Raw genomic sequence first — 15595 nt, 5'->3', positions numbered from 1 at the left:
CACAATTTAATGAGCCATTTTCTTGAAATAAATCACTCACTCTCTTTCTAAGACATAATTCTACTGACAGGGTATTTGACTTCCTGATGCCCTAGTTCCCTTCTCTATAAAATAAGAGGGATGGGTAGCTGAACTTTAGAACTGAAGTTCCCAGTTCTGGAATCCACGTTAGAAAAACAGAGACGCTGAGGATAGAATTAAAGCTACCTGATTTCACTAGTAACTTAGTGACATAAGTCTCATATGAATAGCTTCTTTTCACTAATGATGGTCCATCATCATTTCAACCATTATCTTCTTGCTTTTGTGGTCTTGAGTTTGCAGATCTTCCCCTGCTAGCCAATAAATTTTAGAAAAAACCCCAAGATGAGGAATCAAAAGACTTTAAACCTCAGCACCACCATTTATTTTCAATTTAACCTCAAACAAGTCACTCAGCCTGAGCCTATCCACCTTACAGGATTTTGGGTATTTGTGTGTGTGTGTGCATCAACGAAAGAATAAATGTGAAAGCACCTTGGGAAGTACCCTACACGTGAAGACTACCTGATAGTAAGGAAGAGAGAGTGTGCTTAGCATAATTCCCTGGTGGGGCTCAGCCTTGTTCGTTTCTTACTTGAACTAACAAATAATTAGCCTTTCTAATGGAATGCAGGACCCTATTTAATGAGCATATGAAGAGCAAATTTTTATTTCTTAGCATGACAGCAGGTTGTTTTGGGAAGCAGCCCATGACAAAAATTTTTAGTACAAAGTGTGGTATATAGTATAAAGTTTCCCAGAAATGGGAAACCTACAAATTAGAAATCCTTTACCTTTTCCCCTTTTCTGTATGAGGAGCTCCTTATAGTTTAATTAAGGCTCTTTGTATCAGGGATCAAGTTACCTAAATGCAGGGGAGAAGAGGGGCCAGAGGTGGAGGACTATCAACCATGCTCCCTTCCCTGTTGGGAATCCTGGGGAGCTCCATAAAGGTGCCCGGCAGTGGCCCACACGTGGCATCAGGCCAGGTTTAGCCTTTAGATTGGTTAGGGTGTTCTGGCTGATAGGAAATATGAACAGTAATCTACCTTGGGTCCTGGAGGTCCCATGGTTCCTGGAAAGCCCTAGAAAGATCCACAAATTAAATTTACAGTAGGAAACACACCCAGCCCAGAAAACTCTTTTTAAAACTTCTAGCTAAAAGTTATCATAGTAGTTTACTGAGACCATAGCAATGGTCAGTTCATACTTACCAGGAAACCTGGAGGGCCAGGTGGACCGATAGGTCCAGGAAAGCCTGGGAGGCCTGGCAAACCCTTTAAGTTCAAAGAAGAATTTAGAGTCAGTTTAAATTTATTTCTCACCATTATTTAACTGCATTAAAATATTTTAATAAAATCAGAAAAGCAGAAGGCTTACCTTCTCAATGGCTGCAGTTAATGACAATAAATGCCAAGGAGAATGTAATATGCTGTCACATGTAACAGGTTACCATAGCCATCCTGACCATACTGTCACCAGGAAACTGATCAGAACAGTCACTTCACTTTAGAAAAGTTTTCAAAATTTTGCTCTCATCTCTCTTTTTCTTGGCCAGGCATGCTCCTACCTTAGGGCCTTTGGACCCTCTCTTCTCTCTGCCCAGGATCCTCTTTCCCCAAATTATTTATATACTCTCTTCCTTACTCCTTTCTAGTCTTTACTGACTTGTCGCCTTCTCGATAAGGCCTTCCCTGCCTGTCCAATCTAACACTGTATCCTCCTTTCAACTGAGACATTTCTTATTCTCCTTCTCTGCTTGATTTTTCTTCTTAGTAAATAATCCAAGGACTATATGAAGAAGTCGACATCAAGACTGGAGGAAGACTCATTAACAACCTGAGATATGCAGATGACACAACCCTGTTTGCTGAAAGTGAAGAGGACCTGAAGCACTTACTGATGAAAATCAAAGATCACAGCCTTCAATATGAATTGCACTTCAACATAAAGAAAACAAAAATCCTCATAACTAGACAAATAAGCAACATCATGATAAACAGAGAAAACGTTGAAGTTGTCAAGGATTTCATTGTACTTGGATCCATAATCAATGCCCATGGAAGCAGCAGTCAAGAGACCAAATGATGTATTGCATTGAACAAATCTGCTGCAAAAGACCTCTTTCAAACGTTAAAAAAGCAAAGATGTCACTTTGAGGACTAAGGTGCACCTGACCCAAGCCATGGTCTTTTCAATTGCCTCATATGCATGCAAAAGGTAGACAATGAAAAAAGAAGACTGAAGAACAATTGATGCCTTTGAACTATGGTGTTGGAGAAGAATATTGAATATACACCATGGACTGCCAGAAGAATGAACAAATCTGTCTTGGAAGAAACACAACCAGAATGCTCCTTAGAAGTGAGGATGGTGAGACTTTGTCTCACATACTTTGGACATGTTATCAGGTGGGACCAGTACTTGGAGAAGGACATCATGCTTGGTAAAGTAAAGGGTCAGCAAAAAAGAGGAAGACCCTCAACGAGACATATTGACACAGTGGCTGCAACAATGGGCTCAAACATAACAACGATTGTGAGGATGGTGCAGGACTGGGCAGTGTTTCATTCCATTGCACATAGGGTTGCTATGACTCGGAACTGAGTCGAGAGGGCCTAACAACAACAACAATACACCCGTATACTTATTAATCTACTTTGTTGTTTTGTTTGCTTATTACCTCTACTAGAATGTAAGCTTCATGAGTGCAATAATTTTTTCTTAAACTATTTTTTTTTGGGGGGGGGTCTGATTTGTTCACTGCTGCATCCACAGAGAATAGTCCCTGGTACACAGTTAGCATTTAATAAATATTTCCTGTGTCAAGAGATATAGCATCAAAATACCACCAGCACTAGTGCAATGACTAACACATAGCCAGCACTCAATATACATTTAAGTGGTACAGCAATGCCTTCAGCACCTGGTCTCTTGAAAGTTTCCTATGCAAAAAAAAAAAAAAAAAAGGCAAGAGCCATCACGTCCTGAATCTTTTCTCAGAAGCCTATACTCTTCCTAATGGCATCACGCTACAGTTTTGCAGCTGCTAGTTCAACTTCACAGTCACCAGCAGCAGGCCTGGCTCACCTTATAGAAGTCCAACAGCCTCAACTTGAACTCTCACCTAGGCAAATATCCAGTTCTGTACTCAGAAGTTTCTTCTTTCCACATATGGCATTTGCTTTACCAACATGGCTCCTGCTCTTCCTCCTCCCCCTGCGATTACTCTTTAAACCCAGCTTTCCCACCCAATCTATTCAGACTAACCCTATCCCCATGTTCTGCTAATTACTTCAGCCACCGGCCAGAGGATGAAATTAATTGCGCATATCCTTGGGTTTAGTGATTATGCTTGTGTCTTCTATTAGACTGGGAGCTCCTAAGAGGCATAGCCCTACTGGTGCAGTGGTTAAGCACTCGGCTGCAAAGCTAAGCAGTTCGAATCTACCAGCTGCTCCTTGGAAGCCCTATGGGGCAGTTCTACTCTGTCCTATAGAGTCGTTATGAGTTGGAATCTACTCCACAGCAATGGGTTTTATTTCCCCCAAAGCATTTAGTAAGGAACTTTGTTTTCTCAAGAAAAGTACAAGCACTGCCTGGTATTACATTTTCATAATGTTTATGGAAATTGTCTAGAAAGCTTTGAAAGCATTTTCTGTTGCAGTAGATTTAAATGCTTTCATTAATGTTTTCTGCTATGTTATTGTTTATTCGAATACAAGATTAGAGGCATGCACTGGAAAACACTCCTGGAAAGAAGGAAAAAACATCCCCAAATTGGGGTTTCTTTTTAAAGCCAGAATTTCATTTGTTGGCCCTCCCAATAGTGCTACCTCTGAGTTGATCACACTTTCACAGGAAAAATGATTCTGAGGTAAGTTAAAATATTTATGGTTAATTAACTTCAAAGTCAGTGGTTGTAGCTTAGGCCTGCCAAGGATCCTTTTGAATCACACATTAAAGTACACAGAGCCCCAGAGATAACTGTCTCTTCTTATCCATTCTGGATTACCTTCAGACTACACACATACACATCAGTAAAGATACACAAACATATAGATACGTTAGGTATGTGTATATATACATGTAGAGCAGTAAAGCCAACTTTTCATCAGGACACAGATGCATCTAAATAAAACCTGGTTATTTTCTATCATGCAAATTTTAAAATAGGGCTGTTATCTAAAATTACAGTTCTAAACTGTATTAAATGTATGACACAAACTCATTCTTGTTTTCAAAAAATACAGCCCAATTGGAGCATAACGGTTCACTGAAGACTCCTCCTTAGATTCAGGAAAGCTGGGGAAACTGAGACACAAGGTCCTTTTCTTTTCAGAGAGAAGATATTAAAAGACAAATATGCAACTTAAGGCATTAAACCATCTTTGTTTATCAGCATCCCGTAGTTTCTTATAGTAAGGTGAATGTTTCAGAATAAAAAGAGGCAGACATGTAAAAGAATAGAGGCCAGAGAGAGAGTGAGGAGAGAGAGACAGAGAGAGAGAGGCAGAGGAGAGAAACCCTCTCTGAGTGCTGTACCTGGGATCCTGGAGGTCCTGGCAGCCCGAGGTCACCTTTTCCATCAATTTCTACGTCACTTCCTTTAGCTGGGGTACCCTTGGAAATGAAGAAGCTCATCAAACATAATCAATGTTATATTTTCAAAACCCCTATAGCGCTCATTCAAGGTCATCCCTCGTGAAGGATAAAAGTGCTTCCCAGGATACACACTTAGAGAAATGACTCGGGATTATGAAGTAATTCCATTCTGAAGAATTCAAAGCATTTTCATATTTTCTCAATTATTGTTGCCAATTTACTGTGGGAGGAAGAAAGATACAGGAATAATAAGTCATTTCCTAAGACACCAAAATGAGTGCCAATGCCAGGTCTGTAATTTGGGCCCTTAAGCATGAGGCCAGCTCTCTTCTCCTAGTCCCTACTTCTTTAAGGGATGATACGAAACCCCTATTCTTCAAGACCCTTCAAAGATCCAGAAGAAGCTGTTCAATAGGCATAAATATCATATCCCAATTATTATGGACTCTGAATGAATACAATCTAGATTATGAGACCTGATTTATAATTACTTATATCTTGTTACAGAGTCGCTATGAGTCGGAATTGACTCGACGGCAGTGGGTTTGATTTCTTTTGGTTTTGTTATTGAATAGGAGTCCTCTTCAACAGTTGGAGATTTTCAATAACAATATTCTACAAATGACTTACCTTTTCTCCTTTCAAACCAACAGGACCCTAAAAAAAGGAGTAGCATATTAATAACGGGAGGCAAATCAAATACCTGACACCCTTGGTTTGTCCTTCCCTCCCTACTGAATACTTCCCACTGGCTCTTATGCACACACAGGTATTTCCTGGTAAATAAATAAACAAGTCTCCCCTTAATCTTTTACCCTCTCCTAACACTGCCTTGGAAACCCTGGTGGCGTAGTGATTAAGAACTATGGCCTCTAAGGTCAGCAGTTCAAAGCTATCAGGTGCTCCTTGGAAACTATGGGGCAGTTCTACTCTGTCCTACAGGGTTGCTATGAGTTGGAATCGACTGGACAGCAACGGGGTTTTTTTTTTTTTAAACACTTTCTTAAGGAGCCCTGGTGGTGCAGTGGTTAAAACAGTCGACTGCTAACTGCAAGGTTGGTGGTTCAAAACCACCAGCAGCTCTGTGGGAGAAAGATGTGGCAGTCTGCTTCCGTAGAGATTTACAGCCTTGGAAACCCTACGGGGTCACTACAGGTCAGAATCAGTTAGACTGCAGTGGGAATACTGCCCAGTGTTTCTTTCATCCCACCTGCAATCTTTTCATTGTTTATTAGTCCCTGATTCCTCAGTGTATACCAACCCCATCTCCTGCACCCGGCCCATCACAGAAGTACTCCTTGCTAAGGTCAGCAATGACTTCGACGTTGCTAAAACCAATGACAAAATCTTAGTCCTCACCTGTGGCCTTCTCAGCAGTATTAGGCAGCTAGGGACGAGTCCCTTCTACTTGAAATATATCCTTCCTGGGCTTCCATAGGAAACGCTGGTGGCGCAGTGGTTAAGTGCTATGGCTGCTAACCAAAGCGTCAGCAGTTCCAATCCTCCAGGCACTCCTTGAAAACTCTATGGGGCAGTCCTACTCTGTCCTATAGGGTCACTATGAGTCAGAATCGACTTGATGACACTGGGTTTGGTTTTTGTTTTGGGCTTCCATAATACAAACCTCCTGATTTTCTTCTACCATTAGGTCCTCTCCTCCTTTTCAGGCTCATTCTGCTTGATCTACATGTTGCATGCTGGAGTTCTCTAAGTTCTAAACACCTTTTTCCCTTACTCTTACTCCTTGAACCATCACCAACCCATGCCTCTCCTCCGAGCAAACCCAACTGTCTATAACTCATCTCCACTGGGATGTTTCAAAAGCAGAACGAAGTCTCAAAGTCCATACCTAAACCCATGAGGCATTTATTCATTCATTCTACAACTATTAACTGAATGTCTATTAGCTGCCTCAGATACTCCCAAGATCATGATGAATTTGTGTCCATGACCATTCTGAATTAGAGTACTTTTGTTCATATTTTGGGTCTTTAATGGGGAGTTAGAAACAGAAACGTACCGGGATCCCTGGATAGCCTGGTGTCCCCGGATGTCCTGGAAACCCTTGCTCACCCTGAAAAACATACAAAGTTGTCATCCTTCTTAGTTGTTCTAGAACAGCCTATTCAGACATTGTCCATGTTCCCATATTCCAGGCTTGCAGTGGTAAATCTAGATGAAGTAAAGCCAAGTCTTTATGGCTCCTGGGTCAGGAGGCTGAAGGCCAGAAAACCATTACCTTAATGGAAAACAGAATCCACTGCTGCTCAAATTGTCATAAATGGCAAAAGTCTAACTGTGCCAAGAACTTTTTAATTGCTCTTGCCTTGAAACTTTAATAATTAATTGATTCATGGCTACCATTCTGGGGAAAAGGAGTACATAGTTAGCAAACAAAAGGAGGTGAGCGAACACAGAAAAGCTCAGTCACTCTTTTTCCAAGACTAGTTTTATATTCTAGGCTTCATATCTGATTTATATATGCTCACAACATCAGATGAAAAGAACCCATGGATACCTCAATTATCGTTCTGTGGGAGAAGATGGAAGAACTTCCTTAAGAGACAGTTAGAAATCAAGGAATAAGGAAATGGAAAATAGGAAGGTTTCTGGTTCAAAAATCATACTTCTCCCCTAAAAATGCAAAAAGTACCTACCTTAGAACCATTGCATCCTGGTAAACCAGGAAGTCCATAAGGTCCGGTATTGCCTGGGGTGCCCTGAAAAGGACAGCAAGTCCTAATTACAAGGCTTCATGACCAGATACAAACAGGAATTCAAAGGGAAACAAAAAGTAGACTAATTTAAATAAATAAAAAAAAAAAAAGCTATTTAAAAACACCCCCCCCCACCCCAATAACAAAAACAAAAACCAAACCCGTTGCCGTAGGTCAAGTCAATTTTGACTCATAGTGATCTTACAGGACAGAGTAGAACTGCTCCATAGGGTTTCTGAGGGGCAGCTGGTGGATTCGAACTGCTGGCCTTTCGGTTAGCAGCTGAGCTCATAACCACTGAGCTACCAGGGCTCCATTTAAATTGAGGTGGTTATTTAAAGAGTTAAGTAGTAAGTTTCAACATTTGTTCAAATAGTAATTTAAATAACAATCATAGCCAACAAAATGGGCCAATAAAAACAAAGAATTAAACAAGTGAGATACAGATATTTTAGCTAAAACAAATGACTGTTTCTAAATAGAATGAAGTCTTTTAAAATGCTGCTTTAAGCTGGAGGAAAAGGAAGGAAAAAAAAAAGACAATGGGAGTGTACACATAAGTCGTTATTTTATTTATTCTACACTACTAAACAGAATATTTCTGTTCTATTCTGCTCCATCTACCCCATTCCATTCTATTCTGCTTTTATTTCAGGAAATAGGATTTGACCCATAGTCCTACAAATCCACATTCTAATATATTTTGTGATTCTATTCTGCTATTTTTACCATGTAGGAAATGTATCAGTACTCATTTCCTCACACTACTGTTTTAATAGTTTTATTAATTCTGAGCTTATGTTCTGTTTTTCCAGATATGTATTTTCCCCCGTGACTTACCGGAAGTCCGGGAGGACCTGAAAATCCTGGTAAACCAGTTATTCCCTAAAGACACAGAAGAGAGGAGGAGAGAAGGGACGAGAAAAAAACTCCTTAAATGTTCAACATAGAAACATAAAATTATTTACCATTCCAATAACCTCCTGTTGCAACTAAGTTGGGAATGGCTCAAAACTATTTGAAAAACAAAACAAAAGGTCGACAAGCCTTTATAAATCTTGCATTTTTAAAACTTTAAAAAAAAGAGAATTAAGATAGTTTTTGGCTTTTAGGGATGGATTTTAAAGCTACACTTTGCAAACAGTAATGTTCTCCAACCTGAAGGGACTGGCTTGACGAATGTTTATACACTGCATCTCTGTATCTCCACCATCCCGATTTAGGCAGAGAGCATCTCCAACGTCCCAGAAGGTTCCCTCGTGCCCTTTCCCAGATAATCAATACCCAGCCACAACGTGGCCGCCACCATACTGACTTGCACCATCATAGATTAGTTTTACCTGTTCTCGAACTTCATATAAGGAACCATACACAGTGAACTCCTTTGTGGCATTTGCATAACTTTTACAGCGCAGAGTTATTCTTTTTAAAAGAAGAAGAATTTTCACCAAACAATCAGGATGGATCACTTGGACTACTAACCCTGACACCTTTGGGACCAGTGGGTCCTTGAAGTCCTGGAGAACCCTGGATCCAAACGAAAAAGCAAGAGGTAAACACTATGACAATTACTGAGCACTTAAACTGCCCCCCCAAACCTGATTCTGACTCATGAAAATCCCATATGTTACAGTGCAGAACTGTGATTTATAGAGTTTTCTTGGCTGTAATCTTTACAGGAGCAGGTTGCCAGGCCTTTCTTCTGCAGCACTGCTGGGTGGGTTTGAACCACCACCCTTTAGGTTAATAGCCGATCACAAACTGCTTGCGCCACCCAGGGACACCTGGCACAAAGAAACCCACAAATTAGAGGTCCCAGACATACCCACAGGCCAAACTATCTGGCCCATGTAATTATTTCATTGTTAATATACGGTTCGACTCCTCGCTCCTTTCATTGGCATTAAAATATTACAGACAAAAATCCGTTCAAGCCCTTGAGACTCCAAATGGGGTCTCAGAATGGGCAAATCAGCACCACCCGGAAGCGTATTAGAAATGCGGAATCTCAGGTCCCCTCGCTCCTTGCCCTCCCCCCACTCAGGTCTGTTGATTAAGAATCTGCATATTAACAAAACGCAGTGGGGATTCTGCGGCACACTGAAATACGAGAAGGACCACAGCAGGAGCTGCACGTTAGCCAGCCAGCTGCCGAAGTCCGGTGAGGATGAACAAGATCACAACCGCAGACGAGAATGGCGGCCACTATTCATTCCTCTGCACGCGCAATGCTTTGTTAACAAAGTGCACCTGACATGTGCAAGTAAATCAATAGCCGAGTAAGGATGGCCTGAACCACAGAGAAACTTGCTTCCGGCCCAGAATGAAAACAGTTTTGAGGCCCAGTGTCTTGCAGAATAACCTTAAATGGAGACTGTTTGAACTAGGCCAGGGGGTGTGAAAGGTTCATTTTCCAAAGGTTATTTTCATCATTCTAGGAAGTTTCAGTACGTTTTGGTATTTTTGATTGTTTGAGAAAAGGGCGGTTACAGAGTCTTCTGAGATTAGATTTGACTGTCAAGGCCAAAGTCAGCCTTTCTAGACCGGTGGAATTCCTGGGTGCTCGCCAGCCAGTTCCCCGCTCTGCGGATGCTTTCTGTGTCATTCCTGCAGGACTCAGAAGGGGGACTTGGGGGTTTTTGTTCCCCCTTGTAAATTTCCTCATGCAGGAAGTATTGCCAATTAGGGGAGGAAATTCAGAAATCTGAAAAACCCTTTTGGTCAGGTCTTAATGATCTATAATTTTCTGTCTTTGACCGAACTGCCTTTTGTGGCTGCATCTGAAAGCTATGCTTTACACCATCAATTCCTGACGACAGGGCACGCTACGAATTCTGGATTACTTTTAGGGAAAACTGGTGCATTAGAAGGCCAATACTAAGAACCCTGCGTTTGCAGCTGTTTTTTAAATTAATTGCTGGTATCTCTGAAGAAATGCTGAAGGCAGAGAAGGAAAATAGGATGCAAACAGCAAATAAAAAGGATGAAGCTAGCATTAAGCTGTGCTAAGTCCTGGACTGAACTGGCAAGTTGATGCTACCAGTGAAAAACTAAAACCCAGTTGCCGTTGAGTCTGACTCATAGCAGCCCCGCGTGTTTCTGAGTGGGAATGTGCTTTGTAGTGTTTTCATGGCTGTGACCTTTCAGAAGCTGATCACCAGGTCTTTCTTCCGAGGTACCTATGAGTGTCCAAAGTACCTCTGAGTGGATTCGAACCACCAACCTTTTGGTTAGTAGCACAGGGCTTAACCGATTTGTGCCACCCAGGTACTCCTTCTACCAGTAAAATGGAGGAAAATCCAAGGTCAAGCCTGGGAGGAAGGCAATGGAATGTTTAGACGCTGCCCAGAATCTGAATGACTTTTTCAGAATTAGGATCAGAGGAAGGAGACACGGAGAAAGAAAATGCACACATGAATACCATAGAAATGGAAATGGCAGAATTCCTGGAAAACAGCAAGCTTTTGCATCTTTAGCTGTAAACTGTCTATGTGAATTTAGATTCTCTTGTTGCAGGTGTTTGATTCCGGAGACCAGGTTTGGACTCTGGCTGCACTACTAACTGTGAGAACCAGGAGAAATTACTTAAGTGCTCTTAGCCTCAGTTTTCTTATCCATAAAATGGAAGCAATACTGGGAACTACCTTAGGAGTTAACAGAGTCTGATTTATGGAATCAATGTGAGCAGTCAATGAGACACCTAGCCTGTTGCCATTGGCTCGATTCCAACTCACGGTGACCCCATGTGTTACAGAGTAGAACCATGCTCCATAGAGTTTTCTAGGCTGTAATCTTTACAGAAGCAGACTGCCAGCCCTTTCTTCAGTGGTGTCACTGGGTGGGCTCACACTGTCAACCTTTAGGTTAGAGGTCAAGTATACACCATTTGCGCCACCCAGGGACATTTCAGTAAGATACCATGAAGAATAAATATGCCAGAGCTTGGCACAGGAAAAGACGCAGTCATTGTTGGCTTTCATTATCATTTAAATATTCTAGACATTATTCTAACACATATTCTAATACATTATGTATGAAAATTTTAAAAAAGAGTCTGCTGAGATCAATTATAATTACTTTCCTAAGTCTTAGTCCATAGCTTGCTGGAGGCCGGCAGTCTGGGGAGTGAATGAAAGGGCAAGTGCGTGAGAGTCCGGGCTTAAGTGGCGCTCACGTCGCCCACAGGAAAGAACAATCAGCAAATCTGTGGTTATGCAGTTATTTAGTAAATCCTCTAGGGTATTTGTTTGAATAAAGCCTTTGTTGTATCACAGCCATTAGGAAATAAAAATTTATGGTGAGCACGGAGGGCAGTAGGTTCTGCTCAGAACCTTAGGAGCCCTGGTGTTTAGGGACCAAGTGAGAAAGAGGAACCCAGGAAGGGCAGGCTGGGGAGACAAGATGAGGATCAGGGAAAGTAAGATTCCAGAATGAAAGAGATGAGTTTTTCAAGGAGAAGAGAGTGGCCTTTGGTTTGAAACAAAGAAAGGGTCCCGGTGCCATAAGGACTCAGAAGTATCCATCAATATTGGCCATCTGGAGATCATTGGTGATCTTTACAGGGCTATTGTCAGATGAGTGTGTGGGGGGGAGGAAATCCTGGTGGTGTAGTGGTTAAAAGCTATGGCTGCTAATTAAACGGTTGGCGGTTTGAATCCACCAGGCCCTCCTTGGAAATCCTATGGGACAGTTCTACTCTGTCCTTTAGGGTTGCTATGAGTCAGAATCGACTCGATGGCTGTGGTTTTGGTTTGTGTGTGGGGGAAGGAGTCCTGGTAGCTGGAATCCACGTCACTCCACAGGAGAAAGATGTGGCAGTCTGCTTCCATAAACATTACAGCCTTGGAAACCCTTTGGGTCATTATGAATTGGAAATGACTCACAGCAACAGGTTTGGTTTTTTAGCTTGCGGGGGGGGGGGGGTTGGGGGAGAGGGAGGCAAATTATAGCTGGCTGAGGAGTGAAATGTGCTCAACTACTAACCTAAAGGTTGGTGGTTCAAACCCACGCAGCAGCACCTAGGAAGAAAGGCTTAAAGATCTGCTTCTATAAAGATTACAGCCAAGAAAACCCTGTAGAGCAGTTCTACTCTGTACACGTGGGATCACCATGAGTCGGAATCGACTTGACAGCAACAGGTTTGTTTTTTTTTCTTTGTTTGTTTGAGGAGTGAACAGAAGGTGAACTACAGTCAGCATGTTTAGCTCTTTGTTAAGAAGCTTGACAGACAAAGACAGGGAGAGGATGACAATCTTTTGGGGACAGGACCTGGAGGATCTAGGGGATGTTTTATATTTGTATGGGAAAATATTTGCATGGTGAAGGACTGAAAGAGGAAAGCCAACATCAAAGGGAAAGTTAGAATGTACTAAGAGAGAAGAGACACTTCAAGGGTCAAGGTCCTTGTGGGAATCCCAGTGGTGGGTCTTGAGAAGATGGCAAAAGAGCTCAATCTTTCAGCTGGAAGAAAAGAAGGTAGGGGGTAGATGTGGAAACTGTGTAGCTAAAGGAGAGGGAGGAAGCTGAGTAGAGGACTTGAAGATAGTAATGATGGTTGACAAGAGTCTTTGAATAGGAGGCAGTTCTGAGGGCTTGGTTAAGATCTGAATGAATCTGTCATGGCCCCACCGGCTAACTAGCACATGGAATTTTTTCCAGGTAATCAGAAGTCCAAAGCAGAAAACCAAACCCACTACTGTTGAGTGGTTTGTTACTCATGGCAATCCCACATATTACATGGTGGAACTGAGCTCCATAGGGTTTTCTCGGCTGTAATCTTTATGGAAGAAGATCACCAGGACTGTCTTCCACGGTGCCACTCTGTGTGATTGAACTACCAACCTTTAGGTCAGTAGTCAAGCACAAACCGTTTGTGCCACCCAGGGACAGGGGTAGGCATAAAGAACGGTTAGGTGACTGGGGATTTTTCAGGTTACAGGATGACATACCTTGGGTCCCTGTGGTCCAGGCAAGCCTTCGGGACCTGGGAATCCTTTCTGGCCAGGAGAACCAGGGAGTCCAGGAAAGCCTCTCTCTCCCTGTTGAAATCAAAACAAGACAAGGACACAAGAACAGCAACTATCCAACAACAAACACAACCATCATCTTTGTTCTTTTCTTTATGACTTGATGAAATTTTGCATATTTTTTTCTTGGAATGAAAAATACAATTAGCGCTCAGCAGTGAGTATTCTAGGTAACTGGAAAGTTACCATCAGCAGTTGCCTATTGTTTTAGTAACTTTTTCCCAAATGGTAAAGCTTCCCAGAGCAGAGACTAAGGAAGAGGGAGTCAAGAACTGGGAGAAAAGCCCAGTTAGAAATATCAAGGTTAGCGGAGTGTGTGTGTCGGTGGGTTGGGTGGGTGGGTAGGTCAAGGATAAGGTACAAGAATGTATTTGGGAGTGGACATAATTATGATGTAGCTGGAAAAGAACGACGTGTAGGTTTTGAGTTCTAGTCATGTCTTGATGACACAGGAATTAATAACTCAATCTGCTGTTTGTGTAAGAGATGAAGTAGAGATATCAACAGTGGCATAACCAAGAGTGTAGCGACATTTTTTTTTTTTCTAAAGAAGGCATCAAATGATACCGGAGAATCCCTAGTGAGTCAAAGTCATCAGTCCAATGTGTGACATGGTTCGGCTAAGAAGCCTGGATCCTGCTGTCACTGAAAGACCACTAGTTGATTCAATCAATGTAGTTACACAATTGGCAAGTTAAATAATAATAGTAAAAAAAAATCAAGTCAGCCATTCTACATGGTGTGTGTTCATGTGCTGCTGCGTGAACACTGGTGTGCAAATGGAAGAATACAATAAAAGAAAAGAATTTACTATACTCCTCGCACTGCCCAGTTATCTTCACACACCCTAGCATGGCATCTTGCAAACAGTAGGAACTCAATAATGCTTTCTGAAGGCAAGGATGAGTCACAGGCATGGTGCGTTCCAACTTGGATCCAACTGTACGCTCATTTCATAGCTTCAGGCAAAAACCTAAATTGAACTACACATGAATGACGTCATCTTTAAAAATAAATGTAATACTAATTTTATTATTAGCGCATAAACTGTAGTAAATCATTTTATTTAAAGAGCTTAAAGTGTGTTCTTGAAAAAATATTTTTAGTAGGCTCCCTTCAATATGGTTGAACAATTCATTAGCGTCTCTGAGGAAAGGGTTTTGGAAACAAAGGAAACACTTGAGTTCTGCCTCTGTCTTAATTATCATAAATTGGAAGTTAATGGAGCGAATTAATGAGATTTCACGGCATTCTTTTTTTGCTGCAATGGAGCTACATCTACTTCTGCGGAATTGTTGCCTCAACGAGGAGGCTGCTCCAAGATTCTTCCACCAGGGGGCGATCTTGTACCAGTGCTGCAGAACTTAAGCTCTTGTGGGTTTCAATGTTTATTTTCTGCCAAAGGGAGGGAATCAACTTGTTTTCAGTTGTGTTTAGCAACATCGTAAGTACTGTATACATAGGGACGCATTCTCATAAACCCTCCTTTCTTCCTAACTTGCTACTTATTCTTTACAGACCAAGAGAGTTATAATTTTAACTGCCATTATTTAAACAAGTTATCTGAAGCTTCCCAGGAAGAATTTTTTTTTTTTTTTAAGGTTAGTGTTTATATGCAATTACCAGTTGCCACGGAGTTGATTGCAACTCCTGGCGGCCGCATGTGTCAAAGTAGAACTGCATTCCATAGGGTTTTCAGTGGCTGAGTTTTTGGAAGTAGATTGCCAGGCCTTTCTTCTGAGGTACCTCTGGGTGGACTCAAATCTCCAAACCTTCGCTGAGCAGAGCCTAGCTGGTTAACCGCTTGCCCTACCCAGGGTCTCCAATGTTTATAAACAATTACTTTAAAATTGGATTTGGGGAAGGAACAACACGCTGCCTAGCTTTCCGCTCCTGATGAGAGTGTGCGTTGCTTAATAAGCTCTATAGTGAAAAAAAACAGTATGAAGATTTTTTTACCTTCTCTCCTTTGATTGCTTCGCAGAAACACTGGCCTTTGTCTTGACAGACACAACCCTAGAAAGAGGAAAAGAGAGAGGGTTTTGTTGACAAACAGCTTAACCAATCCTGACTGACAGGGCAAAAGCAAACACAGTTTTCTGTCTCTGGAGCATTGAACACTATTCACGAGGGGCCTGGTGACATTGTATCAATATATCAACAGAGAAGAAAAGTAAGAAGGTGTTACATACAGAAGAACTGTCAGATGAGTGTACATTATTTTTG

The 15595-nt window shown here is 41.7% G+C and overlaps 1 protein-coding gene across 1 annotated transcript in view; it reads right to left on the bottom strand.

Annotated features, from left to right (window-relative positions):
• The window catches only part of COL4A3 (collagen type IV alpha 3 chain), a 163207-nt gene that overhangs the window by 72287 nt on the left and 75325 nt on the right, over positions 1 to 15595 (bottom strand). The window contains exons 2-11 of the mRNA XM_049888346.1: positions 15329 to 15385; positions 13292 to 13381; positions 8826 to 8870; positions 8184 to 8228; positions 7284 to 7346; positions 6647 to 6700; positions 5257 to 5283; positions 4567 to 4644; positions 1236 to 1298; positions 1071 to 1106 (exon numbers count right to left, since the gene is read on the bottom strand). Of these exons, the coding sequence (XP_049744303.1) occupies positions 1071 to 1106; positions 1236 to 1298; positions 4567 to 4644; positions 5257 to 5283; positions 6647 to 6700; positions 7284 to 7346; positions 8184 to 8228; positions 8826 to 8870; positions 13292 to 13381; positions 15329 to 15385 (558 nt within the window). The remainder of the gene's footprint in view (positions 1 to 1070; positions 1107 to 1235; positions 1299 to 4566; positions 4645 to 5256; positions 5284 to 6646; positions 6701 to 7283; positions 7347 to 8183; positions 8229 to 8825; positions 8871 to 13291; positions 13382 to 15328; positions 15386 to 15595) is intronic.

The sequence above is a fragment of the Elephas maximus genome, chromosome 6, assembly GCF_024166365.1.
Source record: "Elephas maximus indicus isolate mEleMax1 chromosome 6, mEleMax1 primary haplotype, whole genome shotgun sequence".
Classification (NCBI taxonomy): Eukaryota; Metazoa; Chordata; class Mammalia; order Proboscidea; family Elephantidae; genus Elephas; species Elephas maximus.
Note: the sequence above shows the minus strand (reverse complement) of the source record. Positions and strands in the feature narration are given on the sequence as shown.